Raw genomic sequence first — 23,588 nt, 5'->3', positions numbered from 1 at the left:
TACGCCTCCAAATAATGTTGGTGTTTTTTTCCAATAGACTCCAAATATATTGATCAACACATGCAGACAGAGGAGCAGGTGAAGCAGACAGTGGGGTGAAACAAAGTCCCTCAGCCAGTTACAGGTATTAAAATCAGAGGGGCACTTGGAGAGCACAGACCTATGCCAAAGCCCAGTGTCCTATCTCACAGTGTTAACGAAAATGAAGACCAATATCTAATTTGTGTATCCGCCCCGTGGTTCCTATCTAGTCCAAAATTTAATGCGTTCTTCCTTGGCCCATGTTACATCCTTCCACGAAGTTTCATTAAAATAGTGTCAGTAGTGTTTCTGTAATCTTGCTGACAAACAGACAAACCAAACTGAAAACATACCCTCCTTGGTGGCAGTGGTATCCCTAGAAATTTTTATAGGGGTGGATAGGTGCATCGACTAATACCAGTACAGTAAACATTTTGAATTCCATAACAATCTTGTTTTAATGTGGTACATGTTAAGCCAGGAACTGGCAACCTTTACCATCAAAAGAGCCATTTTTAAACAAAAATAAAATTAAACAAATCTGTGTGGAGCTGCTTTGAGCCTCATAATGAAGGTAACGTAGCCTAATAAGTTTAAATTAATCTATAATAGTAGTCTAAATGAGCATTTATTAATATGTTTTATCACAAGGTGGCTACTGTGCAGGGCACTATTTATGATTATTTGGTACTTTAACTTTGCAGAGCTGGCAGTCAAAGCAAACAAATCTGTCCACTCACAGCTAAATTCTCTTTTATTCCAAGACTTTTTTGGATTTGTCATCAATACCTAACCAGCTAGAGAGACTCAAGACTAGCCACTGCTATCGAGGCTTTTTTAATTTGGTATAAAGGCGTCCCTTTTTTTTAAAGATTTGTTTGGGGGGGCATTTTTAGCCTTTATTTGATGGGACAGACAAGCGTGGGGGGGGGGGGGGGGGGCGGGGGGGGGGAGTGGCATGCAGCAGGGGGCCACAGGCTGGGGTTGAACCCGGGCCGCTGCGGCAACGGCCTTGTACATGGGGTGCCTGCTCTACCACTAAGCCACCGACGCCCCAAGGTGTCCCTTTTTTATAAAAGGAGAATGTTAGAATTTCTTTAGGCCTACAACATTGATAAATTAAAATTAAAATGTTAAAAACATAACCCTTAGTCACTTCCCTATAAGTTTATGTCAAAGTCACACGGAGCCACTAGAGAGGGGTTAAAGAGCCACAGGATGCCTACCCCTGTGTTAAGTGATTCATCGTTGTTCAAAAGGGCTGGTTGTCTTTTCCCCTAAAAAGACAAATAAACAGCTTTAATTTGAAGAAGTACATTGATTATAAGGAACAAAACATTTACTGGGAACAAGCCTTCTCAAGTTTAGGGAAAACTCAAAGCCATTTTCATTCTGATATTTTGAGGTGAGAGTTCAAGTGACCCCTTTGAAAATGGCCGTGCCAGTTGTTCCTTGCCAAAATTTAGCCTAACTTTGGAGCGTTATTTAGCCCCGTTCTGGACAAGCTACGCCAACATGGTTGGTAGCAATGGATACCTTAGGTTGTCTAGTTTCCCATGATACCACTACCTTCATGCTAGCTCTACAGCCTCTTAAAGACAATAATGTGAGCTGCCAATTATTTTCGCCAGGGGCAGCCTTAGCAGGGGTAAAATAGTTATTTTATAAATAGTTTGGAATATTGGTGAACAGGCTTCTTTGCTTTCTTGCCCAGAGTTACATTAGATACCATTCAAACACCTTTTACGTTCCAGTATGAAGTTATGGCAACTGACAGTTAGCTTAGCATAAAGTCTGGAAACACCTAGCTAACACAGTTAGCCTGATTCTGTCCAAAGGCAACAAAATAGCCAAAACATATATTCATTCATTCATTCATTCATGAATTCATGAATTCATGAATTCATTCATGAATTCATTTTCTAACCGCTTCATCCTCTTGAGGGTCGCGGGGGGCTGGAGCCTATCCCAGCTGACATCGGGCGAGACCCTGGACAGGTCACCAGACTATCGCAGGGCTGACACATAGAGACAAACAACCATGGACAATTTAGAGTTACCAATTAACCTAGTCCCCAATCTGCATGTCTTTGGACTGTGGGAGGAAGCTGGAGTGCCCGGAGAGAACCCATGCTGACACGGGGAGAACATGCAAACTCCACACAGAAGGGCTCCCACGCCCGGGATCGAACCTGCAACCCTCTTGCTGTGAGGCGAGAGTGCTAACCACCACACCACCATGCTGCCCCATATATTTATTGCTTTATCCAATTTAATTAGTGCGGAATGTCTAGATTCTAGCTAACACCTAGCTAACAGTAGCAGTTAGCTACTGGTAACAGCAGTTAGTTACTAAGGTAACAACAAAGCCTAAAAATATTCATTGCCATATCCAGTTTAATGGGTAAACAATGCTGACTTTGGGGATACCTACTGTCTAGATACTGAAAATGATTTAATTTTAATTATTTTTTATTTATTTTTGCTCAGCACCGGTTTGCTATTTTCTTCTGTAAAAGAGAACCTGTTGACCTAGCATTAGCTGCACACACCAGGCAAGACAAAGCAACGCCTGAACTCGATACCTTTGGTTGTCTGGGCAACTAGTTGTTCAATTGTAACCATGGCGATGGAGCCAAAGACCTGAGACTGGGCTGTGTATCATCGTCCCACTTGTGATTTGTCATGTAAATGACTGGCTCCAAGAAACTTGACACTGCTGCCAAAGGAAGAAGGTAAACACTGTGATTTGTTTAACAATATTCAAACTTTATTGGCTTTACATCGTGAAACTAAAAGGCAACACTAGAAAACAAGGCACAAAATAAAAGGTTTGAGAGAAGAAGAAAAAAAAAAGAAGAGCACAAAACATTTCAGGAGGCATTGTGGCACCTGCAAGTGTCTACATATGGCTGTGTGTCAAAGTGGGGTGGGAGCAAAGCCAAAAAAACAAAACAAATCGTACCTACAAGACAGATGGCCTCTTAACACAAAGGGTAAAAGATATAGCACTACAGAGTGTGCAGGCAGGAATAAAGCCACGAGGAGGGAATCAAAAAGCTTTTTACTCGTTGCTTTTGTAATTGAACACTGCAAGGCTGAAAACTGATAGGAGAGCCCTCCATGACCAAGCAAATCAGGATTTTGAATTGAAAATCCCACCAGAGAGAAAACATCATTCAATGCACCAATTGAAAATTACAAGCAAAGTGGACTTTAAGTCATCATGTGACTGATTTTATGAAGAACACTAAAGTTCTGTGGCTGTGGTTACAACTGTAAGTTACAATGTGCTGGTGACAAGTTGTCCAGGCTTCAACCAGGTTTCATCTAGTAGTAAACGATGCCATTCATTAGCTGGTTATAGCCATTTCAGCAGCATTTAAACACCTGTAATTCTGCTGTATGTTTGGTCAAAGTATAAGCACTTAAATGCTAATGAAATGTCAGCCATTCAGTACGAAATACATCTAACAAACAAACTTTTCAACAAAAGCATCCTGGTAATCGCCTGGACAGCTTGTCACTAACAAATGCTGTGTGGGTTTGATCGAGAAGTTAAGGCTGAGCATGACAAAACAGACATTAAAGCAGAATACGACACAGAAAACCACTTCACAGGGGTCTGAAAGTGCTGAGTCTCATTGATATTTAATAGGTGTGGCATATCATTTTTACAAACTACAACTACATGTGGATATTAACTGAATAAGGCACTTTTCCTTAAAAGGTGCACGGACTGAGTTAGTAACTTGTAGGAGAAGCTGCGGAGAGGCAACACAATGGACATCTATTGGTATCCACGGATACCAGAGGTGTTTTGACACACCACGATGCCAACATGTGATGCTGTGTTCTACAGGAATGCAGCTACCATGTCTAAAGCAGAGACTGGATTCAGTGGTTTACACAGCATGCAACTAAACAGCTGTGAATAAAATGTTTCTCTAAATTTGGGTGAAGGCTCTCCGCATGCAGAGAATGACCAAATGGTTGCAGTTAAGGCAAAACTCTGGAGCCTTCTCGCCGTAGTTGGGTCTTTGGGCTGTAGCCTAATGCCACCAGGTGACTAGGTTAAAAGGCGTGTTAATGGTGAGCAGCAGGAGACATGTAATCTTAAATTATGAAAGCCAAAAGAAAAACATCTGCACTGTTCATGGTCATAGAAAACAAGGTGATTATTCATCCATTATCTAGTAAATATTCAAGACTGAGTATTTATACAAGCATTTGATTTTTTTTTTTTTTTTTTTGGCTGAACCATGAAAACATTTACAAAGACAAAGTTACAAAACAAAGCTTGTCAGTGCAATGCTCAATTTCCATGCCAAAAACTGAGGACTTTGGCTCAATGCACACTGTTTCAAGGCATTCTTTCAACTAGCATATGGGCTAATTACCAAGTGGTTTTTAAGAGTGTCTAAATCCTTAAGAGCATATGCAATGGGAGGAAAAATCACAACTCCAAGCATCCAGCATGCAATAATGAAAAAAAGGGCATTAAACCAAACATTCTTGACACCAACAAGCCGCTACAAGCAAAATGTACTCCTTCATTTAGCCTTTCCTCAAGTTGAAACCTAGAAGATGAATAAAAACAGGACATGGCTATGTACAGGAGGGACAAAATGGAGAAAAAAAAAAATAAAATCACACAGTTAGCAGCAAGCTAATTAGAGAACTTGACATGAGCTCTAGCACGGCCGCTTAGTTGTTGCACTTCATTCACAATCCTCTCATTTACACCGCAAAGTCAGAAATCAGAGGTGCACTGCTCATATGACCAAACTAGCACTCAAACAGTCCAACATTTTAACCTCAATGCACTCTCTCCAATACTCAAGTTTTTAAATTAAGCCCAATATTTTTGCCTTTTACTTTAAAGCTGCGTTCCCTGATTTACAGCACCTATCGACCCCAAAATTTCCTTCCAGCTCATTGTTCATGCTTTAAAATTTAATACAATTTACAGCTGAGTTCTGAAACATAAATAGTGACGTGGGAGGAAATTTGGGAGAAGTACTGGGCGCTACAAAACAGGAGAGCACCCTCAAACGATTCATTTACACAAAGTCACCAGTGAGAAGACCATCAATGATGAATATAGTCCTCTACTTATAGGGAAAAAACTTCAATCATGACTGATCAAGGCCCTCGAGTGTCTATATTATTCACAATAAAAGGCTCTTCAGTCCAGCTGGGATACTACGGTTCTCACCAATATCTGCACAGCGATACCGTTTCTTCCTCACAAACAAACTAATGACAACACTTGGGCCTCAACCAGGGAGAAAAGACTCTTCCGTTTCTCTCTTTAAGTCATACTGGACATTAAAGGCACTTCACTGCTATCACTGTCCACATCAAGAAGGTGCATGCTGTTCTCTTTATCTCCCCATTCTCCATATTATACATTATTAAAACAAATTAATTATTAATATCTCTGAAATATTCTACAATCTTTCAATATGACCCACAGGCCCTTTTTGACCACCCAACAGAAACGGGGGCGAAGGGCCAGCTCAACGTTAGCAGAGTGGGTCTGTTTTAATGTTGGCAATGATCAGATATGACAGTTGGGGGATTGAAATAAGGGGAATTAACTTTATAGGGGATTTATTGCATTGAGCTGCTCTACTGGCAGTTTTGACATTTTTTCCAACTAGTATTGGGTGAAAGATTTTCCCAGGGAAGTCAACAGCAGAAGACACACAGCACTCCTAAATGCCAAGGGAGACACCCAAAATGAGACCAGAGGGATGGCTTTTTAGTTTTACTTTGACATCAGATGATTGGGTGTTGCTTTTATTCCCTCCTAAGTAACCCCACCGCTTTTACGTCATCCATGAGCACGTATACATGTTACAGCTGCACGGAAGAAGAGGGAGCCAGCCCACGATTCAACAGGCTAAAAGCAACACTGAATCATCGCAGTCGTCACGTTCAAGAATAGCTGTGAACTCAAACAGTGTTTCCAAATCAAAATGCTGCCAGCGTGCTGCTGTACTACTCCCAAAGCATCAACAGGAAAGATACTTTGTGTACGTGACTAATTCTGTAACTCTCATGTGGTGTGTTTAACTGAGGAAGCCACAAGAGGAGGGGCTGTAAATAACACGAACCCCCTCAGTTCGCTGTAAAATGGTTTTTCGCAGAATGACTAACGGCATAATGGAGGTGGGAGTATCTACCAGGTGATGTAATCCATATGCTCAAGGCTTAAGATGCCATATCACTGGAAATCTGTTTAGTTGAATTATCAAATACAGGCCTGAGTGTGTGCATTAATACAGGCTAATGCAAGCCTAAACCACACAAGGAACAAACACTGAAGATCTACAAAAACCTGCTTGAAAACACTGTTTGAGTCCATCGCAATGAGTGCGTGCAGAGTTGGGAGTCTTCTCTGGAAGGTTCTAGTTGGCAGGGATAAATCGAGCGATGTGGATCTATAAAGTGCAGCTGCTTCAAAGGGTGTGGTAGTTGCGATCCTTGGACTTGCAGAATTTGTAGAGGAAGAAGATGACGGCCTGCAGACCCAGGACCAGCACTATTCCACCGATGAAGCTTGCAGCGTCGAAAGTGTTCTTGTGAGGGGCGGGAGAGGGGGCAACTGGTGTGGTAGTTGTGCTGGTTCCATCTGTGATATGAGACAGAGGAAAGGAAAATGGAGATTAGATATTGTTGTTGATTGTTGTGTATGTATGTTACAGGGCAGATGTTAAATATTCTTGCACCATCACAATGTCAGACTCTGCAACTTACTTGCAGAAGGGGATGGAGACGTAGGGCTGGAGCTGTTACCAGCGTGAGTAGGAGCAATGGTGGTATGGTTTGCACTGTCTGTAGCAGGGTCACAGCAAAAACACATCCATTAGCTTTTCTACCGTTTGACTTTTAAAGATGTTTGAAGTTGTAATCCTTAAGATTGCAGTCCTGGTTAATTTGCAGACACCTGTGGTTACTTGTGACATCAATAAGAACACTTTAATACCAAAGCAAACACTCAGTGAGCAGCTGCTTTGATGCTTTGGCGTATCTGCAGCTAAAGAAACACGTTGTCTAAATAAATCTGTCAATATAATTTTAACCGCAACCTGGTTTTATGCTGTACACAGGCAAGTAGTATTTCCAGGCAGATTTAAGTTTGCTGCCCTGCTGAATAGTTAGAGGTGTGCATTGTTGTCCCTTCATCAACAGCCCACTGCTCCTTCCTAGTCCCTCATTAAAAGTAAAAATGATACACTGATGAAAAAGTCTTGTTTCGTAGATGCATTTTTGATGAACACTCGCAATTAAACAAAAACATTAATGGTGGATTACATGCAGCATTGTTTCCTGTGAATCCCTCGTGCATGTGATGGCATTTGGAGTCATCATTAATACACTGACTAGCTACTGCTAAAAAAAATAGAGGCCATAAACAGTGTAAAAAAACCTGTGTTTGATCACATAAAATTCTTAAGGATTACAACTTTAAAGGGACAGTTCACCCAAAAATTTAAAAACACATATCTGTAGAGCTATTTATCAGTCATTGTTTTGGTGTCAGTTGATGAGTGTTAGAGATATCGGCCACAGAGATGTCTGCCTTCTCTCAAATATCATGGAACAAAATGGGACTCGGCTTGCTCGTTCAAGTGCAGGATGTAAATATACAAGTTCCCATGAAATGAAAAATAAATGTTCCCAGTTTAAATTCTGTGTCCCCATGTTACTTGATCATTTATCTCTTTTTTTAATGCCAGATGTATGTCAAATCATCAGTATGGGTATTTTTTACAAAAAAATCCCTGTATTTCCTCTTTCTGTGAGACCAGGTGCAATGGTTTCAAATGTCTGATGATTCATTGTGCACTCAGGGGCGATCACAAAATCCAGTCAAGTGAGACTTTGGGTGACTATCTTGCCATACCAGTCATATAAAACTGCAATCACTGTTTGTGCGTTGTAGTAGATACTAGAAGAGATGTGTGTTTGGATACCAGTGGGCAAAACCTTTTTTGTCATTTTCAAAACAATGTGGTGGAGGTTCAATTCATTCATCTCTGCCTTGTCCTCCTCCTGATCCAATGGTTGGGGAGGTGTGAGTGGAGCTAACAGTGCACTCAGCAGCGGACTCAACTTTAGCTTATCATACTAAACTCGAAGCCCGCCCACTTTTTAGCGGATTTGGACTTGGATTTGATTTAAATTTTGCTTGGGATGTGTCATAGTACAGAAGCTAAAGATGTTCTAATTTAGGTTTCACATGGACTTTAATGGCGTCCTCCTCAGCTGAGCTGTGACATTAGCTAGCTCAGTGGTGCTAGGTGAGCTAGTAGTAGATGCACGCTTCCTTCTGCATGGTGATATGGTTGGCGGGTGTAGTTCTATAGAAAGAAAATAGCTCCTACAGGAAACTGCTTAAAGAAGGTCTGTAGATTATCTCGAGTAAACAGGTAATGGTTTCTGGGAAGAGACATTGCTGTTGAGTTTTTCCAAATGTTTTTTTTTTTTTTTTGTTGCTTTGAGCACCACAACTTGAGTGCCATCTAGTTCTATTACATTCCAGAGGAGGCCGACATCTCCAACACTCATCAACTTACACCAAACAGTCTAGATTGATAAACAGCACTACAGCCGAGAGATAAAATATGTATTTTTGCTTTTGGAGTGAACTGTCCCTTTAAAGAGATGTCGATAAAACTTTTAAAAAGACCATTTCAAACCTTATATGCTGGACAACACAGACTAAAGCAGGCAGTAGCGGAGGTTTTTTGGGACCGGTTACCTGTGGTGGGCAGAGGGCTGCTGCCGTTAGAGGAGGCGGTGGTGACAACAGGGGTAGGGGCGGCTGAAGTGGGATGGGGAGGAGTCACAGGGGCAGTTGAAATCACGATTGTTGAGCTTTCAACAGCTGGACAGGGAACCAACACCAAGACAGGGTGAAAGGGTGAAAGCAAGAGACACCAAGCAAACAACGATGGTCAGAGACTACACAAGGCTCATTTCTTTAGGGAAGGTGAAATTAATGTTTTACACATAGCCAACTGTTTTGGGACACACACGAAGACAACAGAGACGGAGCCAAAGTGCTGAGACTGACCATTAACTGACACCTTTGATAGAGCTTCGCTACACCCAAACAGAATCTGCAGATTATCAATACCCCTAACTTGGAAAAATGAGTGTCTTTGATTACAAATATGGAGTCTGTTGATTCTTGTAGGGCCTATAGGAACATGTTAATATAAAGTGTTAATTTCCACTCTGATATTTAGGACTGCTACGCTGTTAGACTTACCTGAGCAGCTGGCAGGGGTGCAGGTATCGTTATCTGCCACATAAGTCGTGTTGTGACAGCTAGGAGTTGCTGAAAGAGACAAAGGTATCGTGATTTAAATGTGCAGTTCATGCCTTATATGAATTCTACAAAGTCATCAAAGTAGATTTCAGCATCTTGTGTTTGCAGGATTAAAAGCACTTCAATCCTGAACCTGTTATTGTGAGCTGATGACTGAGCAACAATTAGTCATCTCACTGAAGTGTCATTATAAAGCTCATAAAAAAGAGGAACCACCAGCATCACTGCGTGTGTTCAAGACATAAAGGCCAACAGTCTCCATCTCAAGTTTTTTTTTCTTTTTCGTAGAGCACACAGTCAGCTGTATCTGATGATCTGTCTCACACTTGTTCCGATTATACAAATATTAAGCAACATGAGATGCGGTGGGGCAAATCTCTTATCTTATCTCCTACACAGGAAGGTCAGAGCAGTTGCTCACACAGGCCCACATCCTGCAGTTGGGAGGATGGCATCCTGCTGCCCCCATCATAACACTCGATGATATGAAGGTGGGCATGAAACCTGTTCTGTATGCATGTATTGGTCTACATTGAAAATGTTACTTAGGTAAATTAGTATCACCAAAAAATTCCCCCTTTCCACCTTTATCATCATATTTTTTTGCCTTCATTCATAGATGACAGTAGATTGGGACAAGGGGAGAGAGACAGAGGGGTATGAAATATAATAAAGGTGTCAAGGCTTGTAAAAGTATTTGTTTTGCAACAGTATAGCTCCTGTCAGAGTCAAAATTCTACAGGATTATCTAAGATGGAAGGAGTCTCTCTCTGTCTGTATATGTCCTTCAGTTTTCTCGACAGCAGTTCATCAGATCAACTTCCCACTCGGTGGGTGTATTGCTGAGGACCAAAGGTAGTACAGTGTGGAGTGCAAGCTTTTGAGACTATGGGACATATTTATTAGTAGGGTGTTATGTACATACTGTGTAGTGTATTGAGAGCTAGATGTATTATAGTAGCTGGATGCAAAACCCAAAGATGGCACCAATTCAGTTCAATGGAATAGCTCGCCTGGCACATATGTCAAAAAAAAGTTCCTAGCTTCCGGGTTCAATTCTGCGGTATGCAGTATGCAGTATGTGCAATAGTGTTTCTGCCACTGGCCCCGCCCGCGATTTCCTGCACAGCCCACAGACTTTTCACTGTGATGACATTACAGGTTTTTAAATTGTTTTTCTCAGCTTGTTGAAAGTTTAACAGATACAAAACCTGCATGGATCAAAAGTTCATAAAAGAAAGAGTCATAATTGATCTTGTCTGCAGTTCAAGGTGTCCTGTTAACAATTTTACAGACCTCTCTTTCACAGTGGTGGTCTACAGGAAAAATGCTTTTTAGGCCGTGGGGGATTTTTATTTATTTTTGCTGCAATTCTGCGAGTGGCCACTGGGAAACAGTGGAACCATGGCTGACAGGTGTTCCTGGGACCTGACTAAGTGGGGACCCATTAATGAGACATGTACAGCTGCAGGCACATTATGTTTGTAGTGTACACGACACGCCAATACAAACAAGACAAACCCACCAACGTGACAGCTATCTGAACCTTGCTACAACGCTAGGCTGTGGTGAATAAATGGGACCAAATGTAGCAATCCACTTTAGAAGTCATAATATATGAAAACATGATTACCTTTATAAGTAACAAGATATAACCCTTTACATTACTCTAATCCTTACCTTAACCACTTCTCTTTTAACGTGGTACTCCATAGCTAGCTTATCACTAACTCAGCATTAGCATGAGTAACGAGATGTAGCCTTCTCATTATCCTTACCCTAACCTTTTCATTTAATTCTTTATAGCTAGCCAATTGCTAACTCAGCATTAGCACGGGTAAGGAGGTGTAGTCTTTCCATTACCCTTACCCTAAACTTTTAACATAATACTTAATAGCTAGCTAACTGCTAACTCAGCATTAGCATAAGTAACAAGACGTAGCCTTCCCATTACCCTTACCATAACCTTTCAATGTAATACTTTATAGCTAGCTAATCGCTAATTTAGCAATTGTGACAGGACTTCCACTGTCCAAGGAGCAAAGGGGGGGGGGGGTTGATGAGGTGTGACGTATAGGTATGGGGACAGGTGACATAACTGCTCCAGCTGCAGTTATACCTACTCGCTTTTAACTCTTACACCGCTAAATTGCATGCTGGGTACAGCTCGATCCTCAACTCTCGCTACAGTACAGATGAAGAAAGAGACTGGAGAGACTGGAGGGGTTACATTGTAGTTAACTCAAACATTTCAAACATCAGCAATCTAACTTTCAAAATGAATGCTTGTGTTCCAATAAATAGCCTGGCCCCAAAAAGCTTGCTGTACGCAAAAGACATGTATACTCTAGCACTGCTAGGGGATGTGACTATGTCATGGCAGGCGTATTGCTTAGGACCCAAGGGAGCAGTGTTGAGTGTAAAGTTGTACAGATGAGCACCACCCTGGAGAAAGCTGCATGCCAAGCCATCTACCCTTTTTTTTTGCACTACACTAGTATCATTAATGTTTAAACATGTAAGATGCATTTAAATGTTGTAGATAGTTGAGGTTGAGCTCATTTCAACAAGTTCATACACTGTCAAGTAGTGTATAACAGTCACAATGCATTATATTTTACAAACTAATCAAATGTTTTGTAAATAAAATGTTGACCTGCAAAATAAATGTCAAATAAATGTAAAAGTATAAAGTGCCACAAATCAGTTTGTTACATTTACTTAGTTACATGTCACAATTGTCTAAGACTGAAGAAACTTTAATTTGATTTTTCTGTTGTGTTTGCTGAGTCATAGTTTGATCATCTACAGTAGGTGTTTTCTCTTTCATTGTAAATTTGGATTACTAATTAACCATGACAGAGAGGGACTTTGCTCCTCCGTGAAGTCTTGCCTGTCCCAATTTCTTACAAAACGTCAGGATACAGACTAAATATTGATTCAGTTATGTATTTATTCACCTACCTAAGACACAATATTTTATTAATTTACAGACATGAGTAACTAAAGCAAGATGTAATTCCATAAATCAAACAACCGAACACAGAGATGTCTATCTTCAACTCGGCCTGTGTCACAGTGAGGAAACCATGAGTCACGTCAGACAGCACCTTGTGACTATAGATTTTTTCCACACCCAGTTATATGGTGTTTACTTTACTGCTGTTGTTTGGGCTAAACTGTCAACAGATTTTAAAGCTTTGGCACACATATCCACATGTCAAAAACGATATTTCCTGGATATGTACAGGAAGTTATTTGATAAACAGGGTACAACTGTGTCAAACTTCCTTCATGCAAAAAAGCAAATGTTGGAATTCTGAAGGTGTGTGATGTTTTGATAATCAATATAAATATATCATGTATTAGAGTTGAAATTACTGATCGACAGAAGATGAATTGGGGATTATTTTGATAACTGGTTAATCTTTTTTCAAGCAAAAATGCCCAAAAATGCTGATTTATGCTTCTCAAATATCAGTTGATGCTTTTCTTTATACACATGATAGTAAATTGAATATCTTCAAATAACTAAATCTGTTCTGTATTTAACTATCATGTAAAACCCTTACTTATTTACTGACAAACTATAACACTAAATACTGTGACTGGTCAGGATCAGACTTACTGGACATGGATACAGTAATGAGAAAACATCAACAGTATACAAACACCCAGCACGGCCACACCTTGCCCTCACTTGTTGTTTTGTTGTCTTACAGGTTCCCAAACTAAACGTCTCATGTAACGGGAAGAGGAAGACATATTTCCCATAAAGCTTTACAGTTAATTGTGGTGATGGGAGTGGCCGTTGACCTCGTCTTTGTGTTGGATTTGTTTATATGAGCACACGGGGGTATTATCATGACAGAATACAGGAACATCATAAAGGGAACTGTGTCGACTCAATGTGGGGCACCTGCTGCTGTAAAACGCCTTCCGGCACCTTCCCTGCTTCTAATACTACAATCCACAGCAACCAAAACTTAACGACTCCCACCAGATGGCTGCCCATAAATTACAGATTCACCAACTTTAACAGGGAGGCTGCAGCCATTGTTGAAAGCATCTTTAGGCTTACTCCAAATAGGGCCAAAAATGTGCTGCATTCTCCACTGCTAAAAGGGCTGTATTACGTATCAAATATGAAAATATCATGTTCAATTATCCTGGCCAAAATAACTGCAATTGTCAATATTATCCCATTAATAATAGAAATATGCTCTTAAAATGGCACTAAAACATACAGAAATCTTTTTACCTTACATTTTGTAAAGAAACAAATATTTTTGTTGTATCACAGATATGCTTTTTGACTATGTGAAATGGTATCAGATCTTTTGATACGAAATATGCCACTGCTTGACTAAGATTTTTTTTTTTTTTTGAAGTTGTATGTATGCAGCCTGATTTTTTTTTTTGTTTTTTTTTAATTGTAGAATTCAGGCTTGAGCAGTATTGTTTATCTTTCCAATCTATTTTTTCTACCTTTCTGACGATATTACACCAAGGTATATGGTATATGACAGTATTTGTGTGAAAACAAACAAGCAAACAAAGCAGAAACTGAGCTGTTGGTGACAGAGGTCACTGGTAGCATGTAGGACATCGTCTGGCCTGCAGTAATTTATGTCTCATATGCAATTAGCCTACTTTGACAAGTCTTGCAGGGTTTAAATACTTATGGCCAATAGAATAATGAATAGATGGAAAATAAGCGCCCTTCTTTTGCAAACTCTTGCTGGAGGAGTTGATGACACTTACTGCTGCGGCATGTATTGAGGTGTGAATGGAAGTTTAACGAGTTAACACTCTTTAGCCACAATATTCTTGAGGCAAACAGTACACACAGCTTCGATCATGTTGGCTGGCCCATCTTGATTATCAAGACTAAAGTGCTCCTAAACAGGGGCAGAGGCAGGGCCCTGTTCAAGCCAAAAAGCTAAATTTCCGTGGTCTAAAATTACCCAGATCGTCTGCACTGTGGGGCCCATAGACCCAATGCATTAGAAACTAACTAACTAACACAGCCAAATGGCTAACTTCTGGTTTAATGCTCTGCTAACTTGATGGAGATAAAATGATTTGATGAATGAAATGATAAATTGTGTGGATCTACTAGACTTTCAAAATGTTATGGACCAAATGGATCAAATCCTGATGGTGATAGATAGACGCTAAAAAAAATCTATCCACTGATTAACAATGTAAGTTCATGGGAGAAGTCTTTTGGAGCCCCATAGCATCGTGTGACGGACCCGAAGAGTGTAATTCCACTTTTGGCCACTATGTCAAATTGGCTGAAAAGCCCGGCACTGTCACTGGGGGCTTGTTTTATTCCCACTGCTCGCCATCTTTCTCAGTTCATCTGCCTGTTCCACTAGTAGAGACTGACCTCTGTTGGCATGCGCTATGCTTCACAATACATCGACTACAGCATCTCCGTACATGGTATACTGAATACCTTGATACCACCCAAGCCTAGCAGTGTCTGTTATTGTTGGCTGCCCAGCAGTGTCTTTCATTGATACTGGATGCAATATTTACAATTATCCCAATAATGGAAATTTGCCACAATCAACTTATTGTGAGTGTTTATAGCAAGTCTGCAATAAAAAACGTACATCATCCCATCCCTTATATCAGGTTATGCATCTCTGTGCACTGTCCTTGGAGACAAGCAACTACCAAATGACCATCCTGTCACAATTGCTAGTTTGTGGAGCATGACGTAAAGTTTCTGTTTTATTGTGTCGTTTGGCTGTTGGTTTCATTATATGGTTATCACTGAGCCTTGTGGTTTTCACCAGTTATTCTCTCAGGTGTCTACTGTCTATATGCATTTTCACCATTTTCCAGACTGTTAATCCTGCTACATTACAGGATCTAGCAGTTTTGTTACAACTGATCAAGGAGGAAAATTAGCACAAAACATAATCAGCCTCATATATCTTAAAACTCAAAGAGTGAAACTGTTTAAAGCTAATAATGACTCACTATCTTTTAAACTGTGATTTAGTTTCATCAAAGATCAAGTAAAGTGTTGGCTGCATTATTCTTCCCACTCTCTGTGTGATCTGATCCTGCCATCTATGTATGTCGAAGCTTGTGGGAAGAGGGTTTCTTTCACCCTCCAGTAGGTCAGAGGGCTGTTATCTCGCAGGCAGCTGTGAAAGGTAGGACTGACTCTCACACTTTTCCAAGAAGGTGACATCATCACCACCACGAGTCACATCCACAGCTTGCTGGAGCTGGAGCTGTGAGTGAAAGCCTCGGCTCAACCACAGAAAACAGCCTGTTGGTTAAGAGCACCCGACCAGCTTTGTCACAGACTACGGGCTGTACTTAGAGGCAGTGCAGAGCTTGCGTGTACACGTGTAAAGTTTTTTGAGCGTTTAAACACTGGGCTGCAGGGAAATGTGCCTCTGACGCCAGAGCCTTGTGTACACAAATTCCCTAAACCGAAGATAAATCTGGTAATGACAATGTGGTAGGCGTTGCAGCAGTGTGGTTATGCTGTGCTTCAGCCAGAGCTGACCTTTCCGGTTTTTGCTGAGTTCATATGAAATAGGTGATCCATTCTCGGGTTTGTGAAAGGCTTTAGCTCTAGGCTTACTTGGTGTGTGTGTGTGTGTGTGTGTGTTTGTGCCGTAAGCAGTCAGTGTTGTTCAGCACTGTTAAACCTGCTTGTATCCTGTGTAGCAGGCTTGTCAGAGTTGTTTGCTTGAGTGTGTAACAGCGAGGAGAGTGTTTGGGTAGTAGAGGCACATTTTCCAACACAAACACAGATGAATCTCCCAAATACTTTTAACAATGTGTCCTTGTGTACATTAACATTGAAGGATCAAGGGAAAAAATAACTGCTAAGCAAATCTTGCGTACAATATAAACTCACACTATAAACTAAAACATTTGTGAACAGACTACAAACTTATAACTAGCACAGATCTCGATACATTTGTTTTTGATTTTGTTTTTTTTCTCTCAGAGAGTTTGTTATTTCCTGTAATTGTAAACCTGTACAGGTTCCTCCCTTGGACCCTTGGGAAATACAACAAGCTAAACTATCTTGTCCCACTTGTCTCTGAGAAGAGGTATTTAATCATCATGTTACCTGTCCTGTTCAACTGCCTAATGATTCCTTATGTAATGAATCAATAGAAGTATATTCAACTTTCAGAAACAAAGCAAAAGGAGGGTGTGGGATCATCAAATCAGTAAACACCCTCTCCTGGAGAGAATCAAAGCTTCTCATTGGGAAAGCTGTCAAACAGGTTGACTCCCATGAGACGTAAAATACCTGTGCTGCTTATCCTATTTCTGTTCGCTGTTGTCGGAGCAAAGCTTAATGGGTTTGTATATGCTAGATCGACAGGTCATACAGTTGAGACTACACGAGTTATCTTTCATTCTCTGAGCCTAATGAAAACTGGAATGTACGAGATCACAGTACACTCCGAACTGCACACGAGACATAAATTATGAGAACAAGGCACATGAAACTAATCTTGTATCCTATCTGCACACTCTTTCCTCTAACTCGTGCCGTTATCCTCTCCTTCCTTCTGTTCCCCAGCGTGAGGATATTGAAGGCTTCCTGCCACACATCCCCTGCGCTTCCTCTCTTGTTCATTTTATTCACAATCACCAGAGACCTGTGTATATCTGACACACACACTGAACTCAGGCCAACACTGGAGTACAGCCCTCCGGGGCGATATGGTCAATAAACACAATGCTTAAGAGGATTTCTTTTTCACGTACAAGGTTCAGGTTTGGGCCAGAGGTCTATTGTGGCATTTGGCTGCAAAACAGATAGCCAGAAGTTTGATTTAAAGCCCATAATCACAAGAGTTTATTACACAATTTTTTCATATTTGCAAAAGGAATCTGTGAGTCAAAGCTATGATTTTAAGATAAAAGATTATGACACCTGATTTCCTCTTTACTCATAAAACGTGCAACTTCATCTCTTGACACTGATAACAACGTGAACACTCTCCTCTCCTGCTGAAAACCACAAACCGTAAGAGGAGCACGCAGCCAATGGAAAGCCATTGGTCGACTCAGGAAACAATCGGTCATACACTTTTGTTATGGCAACTTCTTTTTACTGAATGATGCATATTTCTAAATCACAACCAGCGAGACTTCCAAATTAGGGTTGAAAAATACCACTGCAGCATATTTCTCCACATCCTACGTGCTATGGTGCAGAAGTCAGACAGATTTCTCAAACTCATGTTTAGACAGACATTCCCATTAGCATAATGAAGTTACGGGACGGCGATAGGGAGATGTAAGCAAAGGGCAGCAACACCACAACCAGAATAAAAGTGAGACTTAAATGTCCAAAAGAATTCAGGCTTTGCCTCCCTTGCCTTGCCAGTACTATACGATAAATCTGTTATGATAAGAAATAGTGAGTCTATGCAATAAGTTGCTGAATTTAGCCCCAACCTAGACATCCACAGTGTTTGGCTGGCGTTGCCAGACAATTACGATACAGCTCAGGCTTTAGGGATATTGAGATGACATCATCTAAAAGTCAGCATCCACTCTGCTATACATTCTCCCCATACCCAGGAATCATGTGTCCAATCAGCTCAGCTATCTGGACAATTTAGGACACACAAAGACCAACCTGTGCAACCTGCCACACACACACAGGACAGATACTCACATGATGTGCAGTTAGCCCACTGGCAGTCATTAACGGTTTCACATAAAGCACAGGACAGAGAGGTGCATCCATCTGCAAAGAAATCATGAATCAAATTTAGCTGTGGTAGTTTTTCAATATCGTTAACTTCCCACATGTGGTGGAAAATGAAACTGTGGTTCTCCAGATGTTGCCATACAATGTGGAGGGGGTGACTTATAATAACAGAGTCAAACCTTTTAGTGGGAACAAAAACAGCAAGGCATTACGTTGTTATGAATCTTAAAATGTGACACAACTGAGAGAAAACATGTAGGCTGTTACATAACAAGCTAATCTGGTTCTTGATCAACTGGATCTGGCAATCTGGGTTACACCAGAGTCAATAACTCAGCCCTGTGGCCTCTTATCATTCGAATTATGGGAGAGATATTGTGGTTACACAGGTTAAATCTAATTTCAGGTCCCACAGCTTGCTAGCAGGCTAAAGCGTTAGCTGGATCTGATAACTTGAGCGTGCAGATAAAACCGACAAGTTGCCAAAAGGATATTTTTCTAACATGTATTTGTTGTAAGCTTTAAAAAAGGATGAGTGACAAGTGTCAACTGTCAAAGCGAGGCGACCAACGGCCACTGTAATGACCAAAAATGGAGGCACACAGTCACAGATTAAAATCAGTTTACTGGTGGATGTCTTCACCGAGCTAAGGAGGGACACGGCTGTGTGTAGCTAGCCGCTAGCTCAGCACTGAGAGGTCGCAAACTTACCTGAGTCTGTCGCGGCTGCTGCGCCGATCAGAGCCACAGCTACGGTGAAAAACAGCACCTTCAGGTACATGACTGCGGCCGACTTATTGCTCCTTCGGATCCAACAGGGAAAACGTATCTGCCGAGAAACGTCGAGAATGAGACTTCGGAGATTTCACAGCTTCCTCCCCGTCTTACGTTTACTGGTCGCTGCTGCTGTTGCTGCTCGCTAGCTCGCTACTTCCTACTTGACAGGTCATGTGGCACTTTTTACTGGGAGGAGTGAGAAAAAACGAGGGTACGTGAAGTGACACCACGTCACAGGCAAGAGGGAGAGGAGCTCCTTATTATCATTAACCAAACTGCTAGGCGTCACTTCTGTTGGCCTCAGGGAGACGTTTCTGGAAACAAATAGCTGACAGAAAGTACAGCTGTGACGCAAAACACGTAATATTAATGTACTAAAAATAACCTCTCACAACCACGGCCTGATTGGCTCGCTACAGGGCCCTGGGCACAAATGCACCGTGGCCCCCAACCCCATCACTGCTGGCCTATAAGCAGCAGTGCTGGGCATGTTAGGCTCAAAATCTAATTTCGTGGTTACTTCCATTTGAAAGGAATGTTACTTTACAACAGTACTGTCTGTAATGTGTGTCTTATTACACTACTTTTTCATTACTTCCATCAAAATGACCTCAGAAGAATGACCATGTCAAGGAATGACTTATTGTTATTTTAGCCCATGACTCTCAAGAGGATAAGTGGTTATGAAAATGGGTGGATGGACATAAGTAGGGGAGTATACTGTAGCGCGTTTCATTACAATTAGCAAATTAGCATTGTCACTTCACAATAAGAGGGTTCCTGGTTCAAACCCTGGGTGGGGGAGCCCTTCTGTCAGAGTCTGCATGTTCTCCCTGTGTCAGTGTGGGTTTTCTCTGGGTACCCTGGCTTCCTCCCACAGTCCGAAGACATGCAGGTTAATTGGTGACTCTATATTGCCCGTAGGTGTGAATGTGCGTGTGAATGGTTGTCTGTCTCTATGTGTCAGCCCTGTGATAGTCTGGTGACCTGTCTAGGGTGTACCCTGCCTCTCGCCCAATGTCAGCTGGGATAGGCTCCATGTAGACATTCCAGCCTCCATAAACTTAAGTACCAATGCCTCCTAATGCGTCTTGTGTTGACACATTTGACCAAACTGGTAAAGACTAACACTAGAGACATTTCCTGTGTATTTTACGTAATTTTCGTCAGTTTTGTGAGTACACAATATTATTTCAGTTAGTTTTCGTTATTTTCTGATGAATAAAGTTTTTATTTTTATTTCAGTGAACTATTATTTTGAAACCTACTTTTAGTTTTTGGTTTAATTTAGTTTTAGTTAACTACCCATGCTCTACAGTTCTCTTATTAACTCATATTAAAATGTACTTATTGGCAGAGATAGAGAAGAAGTCTGAGTTGCCAATCAGTATGTTAAAGTTCACCTTATTTTCAGCTTTGGTTTTGCATTTCAGTACCTGCACAGGTTTACTCTGGGCTGCTGTATACTACATACAAAATAACATTACTGAATGTCATATATGTCATTTGTTCTACCTCTTTGTATTTTGTGGAAAAACATACTACATGTAACTCTCAAAACACCAAGACACTGTTATAAAAGTATAGTAATACCACACATATACAGATTAACAAAATCCTAGTTGACAGGGACACAAAGACACAAACCTTATTTTATCTGAGACATGCACATATAAAATATCAAATTAAAAGTACATATAGTTTTGTAGAAATCAAAATACTTTTTTTGCATGTGTGTATTTAAATATAAGTCATATATTACATGTGCATTATTTTTATTTTACTACATGAATGACAATTATTTAAAACAACATCAAAATGAATGTGTCGGTGCTAAAACTGAAACATTCCACAATCTGTAACTTTACAGTCATATTTGGGTCTTTCATTACAGGTCGGAGTTTCTTCTAATCTCCTGAGGACATCGACACCCTCAACCACTTGCCTAGAATGAAAAATAAAAACAAAACTGTATAGGAGACCTGAGATTATGCAGAATTGGGAAATTAATCAAACATCTCTCAAGTCAAATTAGTGACACAAACCCAAAGGCAACGTAGGTCCTGTCCATCCACGGTGTCGGCTGCAGAGTGATGTAGAACTGGGATCCATTGCTGTGTGGACCCTTATTGGCCAGTCCTAGGATGCCCCGTTTAGTGTGGGACACAGCAAAGCTCTCATCTAAAAGGAGAAAGGACAACTTACAGACAGTACATATAAATCCACTATGATACATGCATTAACAGTGGGTTCTCATGTAGATGTTTTTGACTGTTTTTATTTTTTTTAACCTTCAAAAGTCGGTCCGTAGATTGATTCCCCTCCATCACCTTTTCTCTCTGGTGATATATCTGCAAAATTGAAATGTAAAGCTACTGTCTGCGTCCGTACCACAATGACACCGTTAAAACACACTTCCTAAATCCCACGATATTTTGCTGACAACGTTAGGTGCTGTCGTAATCTAAACAACGGTTGGGCTTAGATGAGTAATGTGGACAGGATGTTAGTAGTTCACTGCTTATTTCATTTACTGGAAACAGAAGAGTCAGTTGAGTTAAAAAAATATGAGACTTAGATATAATGCAGCCTTTACAAGCAGAAATAAATAGCGTTTAAATCCATTATAGCCATGACCACAATCCCAGTTTATCAATGTATTTTACATCTCTATAAGTGGCATATATGTAACCCATGTATATCAAATTAACTGCACTGATGCTAACATTGAATGGGAGATTATGTATTTAATTCCTATGTGAAAACCAACTACATGTCATTCATATTGTTTCAGGACTAGTGTGGACCATACCTCCTCCCTGAACCCAGCCGTTGGGCAACACACGATGAAACACCGAGCCCTTGTAGCAGAGTGGGAGGCCACTCTGGGACAGACCTTGCTCTCCTGTGCACAGAGCCTCGAAGTTCTTTGATGTCTTTGGACAAACATCTGAGAACAGCTGAGGAGCAGGAGGACAACGTGTCTTATTAACATCCTGCTATTCTGTAATGGTCATTTTGTTCTGTATATCAGCGATTTATACAATATCTCTGTCAAATTCAATAACACAGAATGCCTGAAAACGTCAGAGGTTTGAGATAACACAGGTGGTTTGTGCAAGCAATGCGAAATTATGTGAATTTGTGCCTCACCTCAAACAGTAACCTCCCTGCTGGCTCTCCTGCTATCTCAATATCCATGAAGACAAATGGATGCTGTAATGAAAGGACAAAGAATTGTATTTTTGTTTGATTCTTTTCAAGGTCTTACAGATTTAATAGAAAACTGAGTAATATTCATCTAGATGAGTCTCTTATGACTGAAGCTAGCTTCCTATCATGTACAGGTGTCAATGACCTGCTTTCTGATTCCCATGACAAACAGAAAAGAACTTTCAATCCATATTTTTTAACTTAGATTTCTTTTTTTTTTTTTAACTTGCCCCAGTGTTCTGGAGGTGTTTGGTGTAGCAGTCCTCAGTGAGAGCCATGTAGAAAGCCTGTGGCCGAGTGAATGTGAAACTCCACTGATTCTTGGCCCAGCTGGCGAGATCCTTCTCATTACCGAGAAGAAGGCCTTTTAAAAAGCACATCAGGCTGCTGGAGTACTGCCACGCTTCACCACGCAGCTCCTTGAATCACAAGTGTTGAACAACAGATGTGTTGTGATTCGGGATTACAGAATAGGCTGACCATAACAGAAAACTACAGCAGTATTGTATGGTGTTGTGTAAGCGTGTGTAGCTGCATAGTAGAGTACAACCCTCAGTAAGCTGTTGCAGCTTGTACAACCAAGAGCAATAAAGGAAAAAAAAAAAGTAAAAAGTATAAGTATATTTACTCAAGTACTGTATAATTTTGATGTACTTGTCTTTCCTCGTGTATTTACATTTCATTTTACTTTACACTTCTACAATAAGCTACTGTATTTCAGAGGCAAATATTGTACTATTTACCACACTGTGTTAATCTGAGGTCTTTAATTATACGTTTTTTGCAGATTAAGATTATGCATATAATGGCTCAAATAATAGCTCATCAAAACCTGCTTTTATTGTTATTCTTATTATTCTAAAATAGTCTACAATGCCCAGCAATTTAAAAGTTAATTAAAATGAGCTCCACTTCGACCAGGTGGAACATTTAAATGTTGTTTACACAGTAATGCATCATTAATAACAACAATTTAATAATAATTTAGTAATATAAAACTGATGTGACTGCTTCATGAGTACTTGTATTTGATACTTTATGTCTTATATACTGCTAATACTTCTCTACTTTTACTTCAAACACTCCTCACAACTCTATTTGAATAGTCTCCTGGACGAGCTGGATTTTAAACACACATAGGCTAATCAGAAAACTTACCCTTTTCTTGTTGCACAGATATGAGTGCCAGTCAAATTCGAGTAATGGTCGAATTTTTGGTTCCAGAAATGCATCGGGAAACTTCTGTTTTAGTCCCTGTGGCGCATACACAAAAAGATCAAGTATTGTTAACGGTGAAAACAGGTGAAAACAAATCAATAATGCGATATAAAACTCTAGGGAAATGGCGGTTTACTTCGGCAATACTTCGGGCAACATGAAAATTACGGTCTTTAACTAAGCCGATAATTTCTAGGCGTATTTTTGAGTCCATGGCTGAAAAATAAAAACGCTTAAAAGGTGTAAAAAATATCCTCAGTTTGTTAACGGGAGCCTCGTCTCCATGGCAACACG

General features: G+C 40.5%; 2 protein-coding genes across 4 annotated transcripts; both read right to left on the bottom strand.

The window, feature by feature from the left end:
* Window positions 1-2,769: 2,769 nt before the first annotated feature.
* On the bottom strand, window positions 2,770-19,183 carry cd164 (CD164 molecule, sialomucin). 3 transcript variants are annotated; one of them, XM_033648549.2, is made up of 6 exons: window positions 18,798-19,183; window positions 18,051-18,122; window positions 9,308-9,376; window positions 8,795-8,920; window positions 6,787-6,864; window positions 2,770-6,661 (listed from the first exon to the last, which is right to left on the bottom strand). In XM_033648549.2, exons 1-6 carry the CDS (start codon window positions 18,865-18,867, stop codon window positions 6,489-6,491), a joined length of 588 nt encoding a protein of 195 aa, XP_033504440.1. In that variant the 5' UTR covers window positions 18,868-19,183; the 3' UTR covers window positions 2,770-6,488. The 3 variants fall into 3 exon arrangements, with proteins under 3 accessions (XP_033504440.1, XP_078029964.1, XP_033504441.1); XM_078173838.1 differs by having other exon boundaries at window positions 8,795-8,857; window positions 18,798-19,085; XM_033648550.2 differs by lacking the exon at window positions 8,795-8,920 and having other exon boundaries at window positions 18,798-19,084.
* Window positions 19,184-20,378: 1,195 nt separating this feature from the next.
* On the bottom strand, window positions 20,379-23,571 carry ppil6 (peptidylprolyl isomerase (cyclophilin)-like 6). The gene is made up of 8 exons (XM_033649279.2): window positions 23,431-23,571; window positions 23,235-23,330; window positions 22,307-22,495; window positions 22,017-22,079; window positions 21,676-21,823; window positions 21,155-21,214; window positions 20,909-21,044; window positions 20,379-20,808 (listed from the first exon to the last, which is right to left on the bottom strand). Exons 1-8 carry the CDS (start codon window positions 23,506-23,508, stop codon window positions 20,697-20,699), a joined length of 882 nt encoding a protein of 293 aa, XP_033505170.1. The 5' UTR covers window positions 23,509-23,571; the 3' UTR covers window positions 20,379-20,696.
* Between the last annotated feature and the right edge of the window lie 17 nt (window positions 23,572-23,588).

This window comes from Epinephelus lanceolatus, chromosome 13, assembly GCF_041903045.1.
Source record: "Epinephelus lanceolatus isolate andai-2023 chromosome 13, ASM4190304v1, whole genome shotgun sequence".
Lineage (NCBI taxonomy): Eukaryota > Metazoa > Chordata > Actinopteri > Perciformes > Serranidae > Epinephelus > Epinephelus lanceolatus.
This window is presented reverse-complemented; position numbering and strand designations above follow the sequence as displayed.

Coding starts and splice junctions, on each gene's coding strand:
- cd164 (XM_033648549.2), bottom strand. CDS start 18,867: ATGTACCTGAAGGTGCTGTTTTTCACCGTAGCTGTGGCTCTGATCGGC. Junction 18,123..18,797: donor AGCAGCCGCGACAGACTCAG/GTAAGTTTGCGA, acceptor ATTTCTTTGCAG/ATGGATGCACCTCTCTGTCC. Junction 6,662..6,786: donor GTCTCCATCCCCTTCTGCAA/GTAAGTTGCAGA, acceptor CTCATATCACAG/ATGGAACCAGCACAACTACC.
- ppil6 (XM_033649279.2), bottom strand. CDS start 23,508: ATGGACTCAAAAATACGCCTAGAAATTATCGGCTTAGTTAAAGACCGT. Junction 23,331..23,430: donor TTGCCCGAAGTATTGCCGAA/GTAAACCGCCAT, acceptor TATGCGCCACAG/GGACTAAAACAGAAGTTTCC. Junction 20,809..20,908: donor AGGACCTACGTTGCCTTTGG/GTTTGTGTCACT, acceptor TTTTCATTCTAG/GCAAGTGGTTGAGGGTGTCG.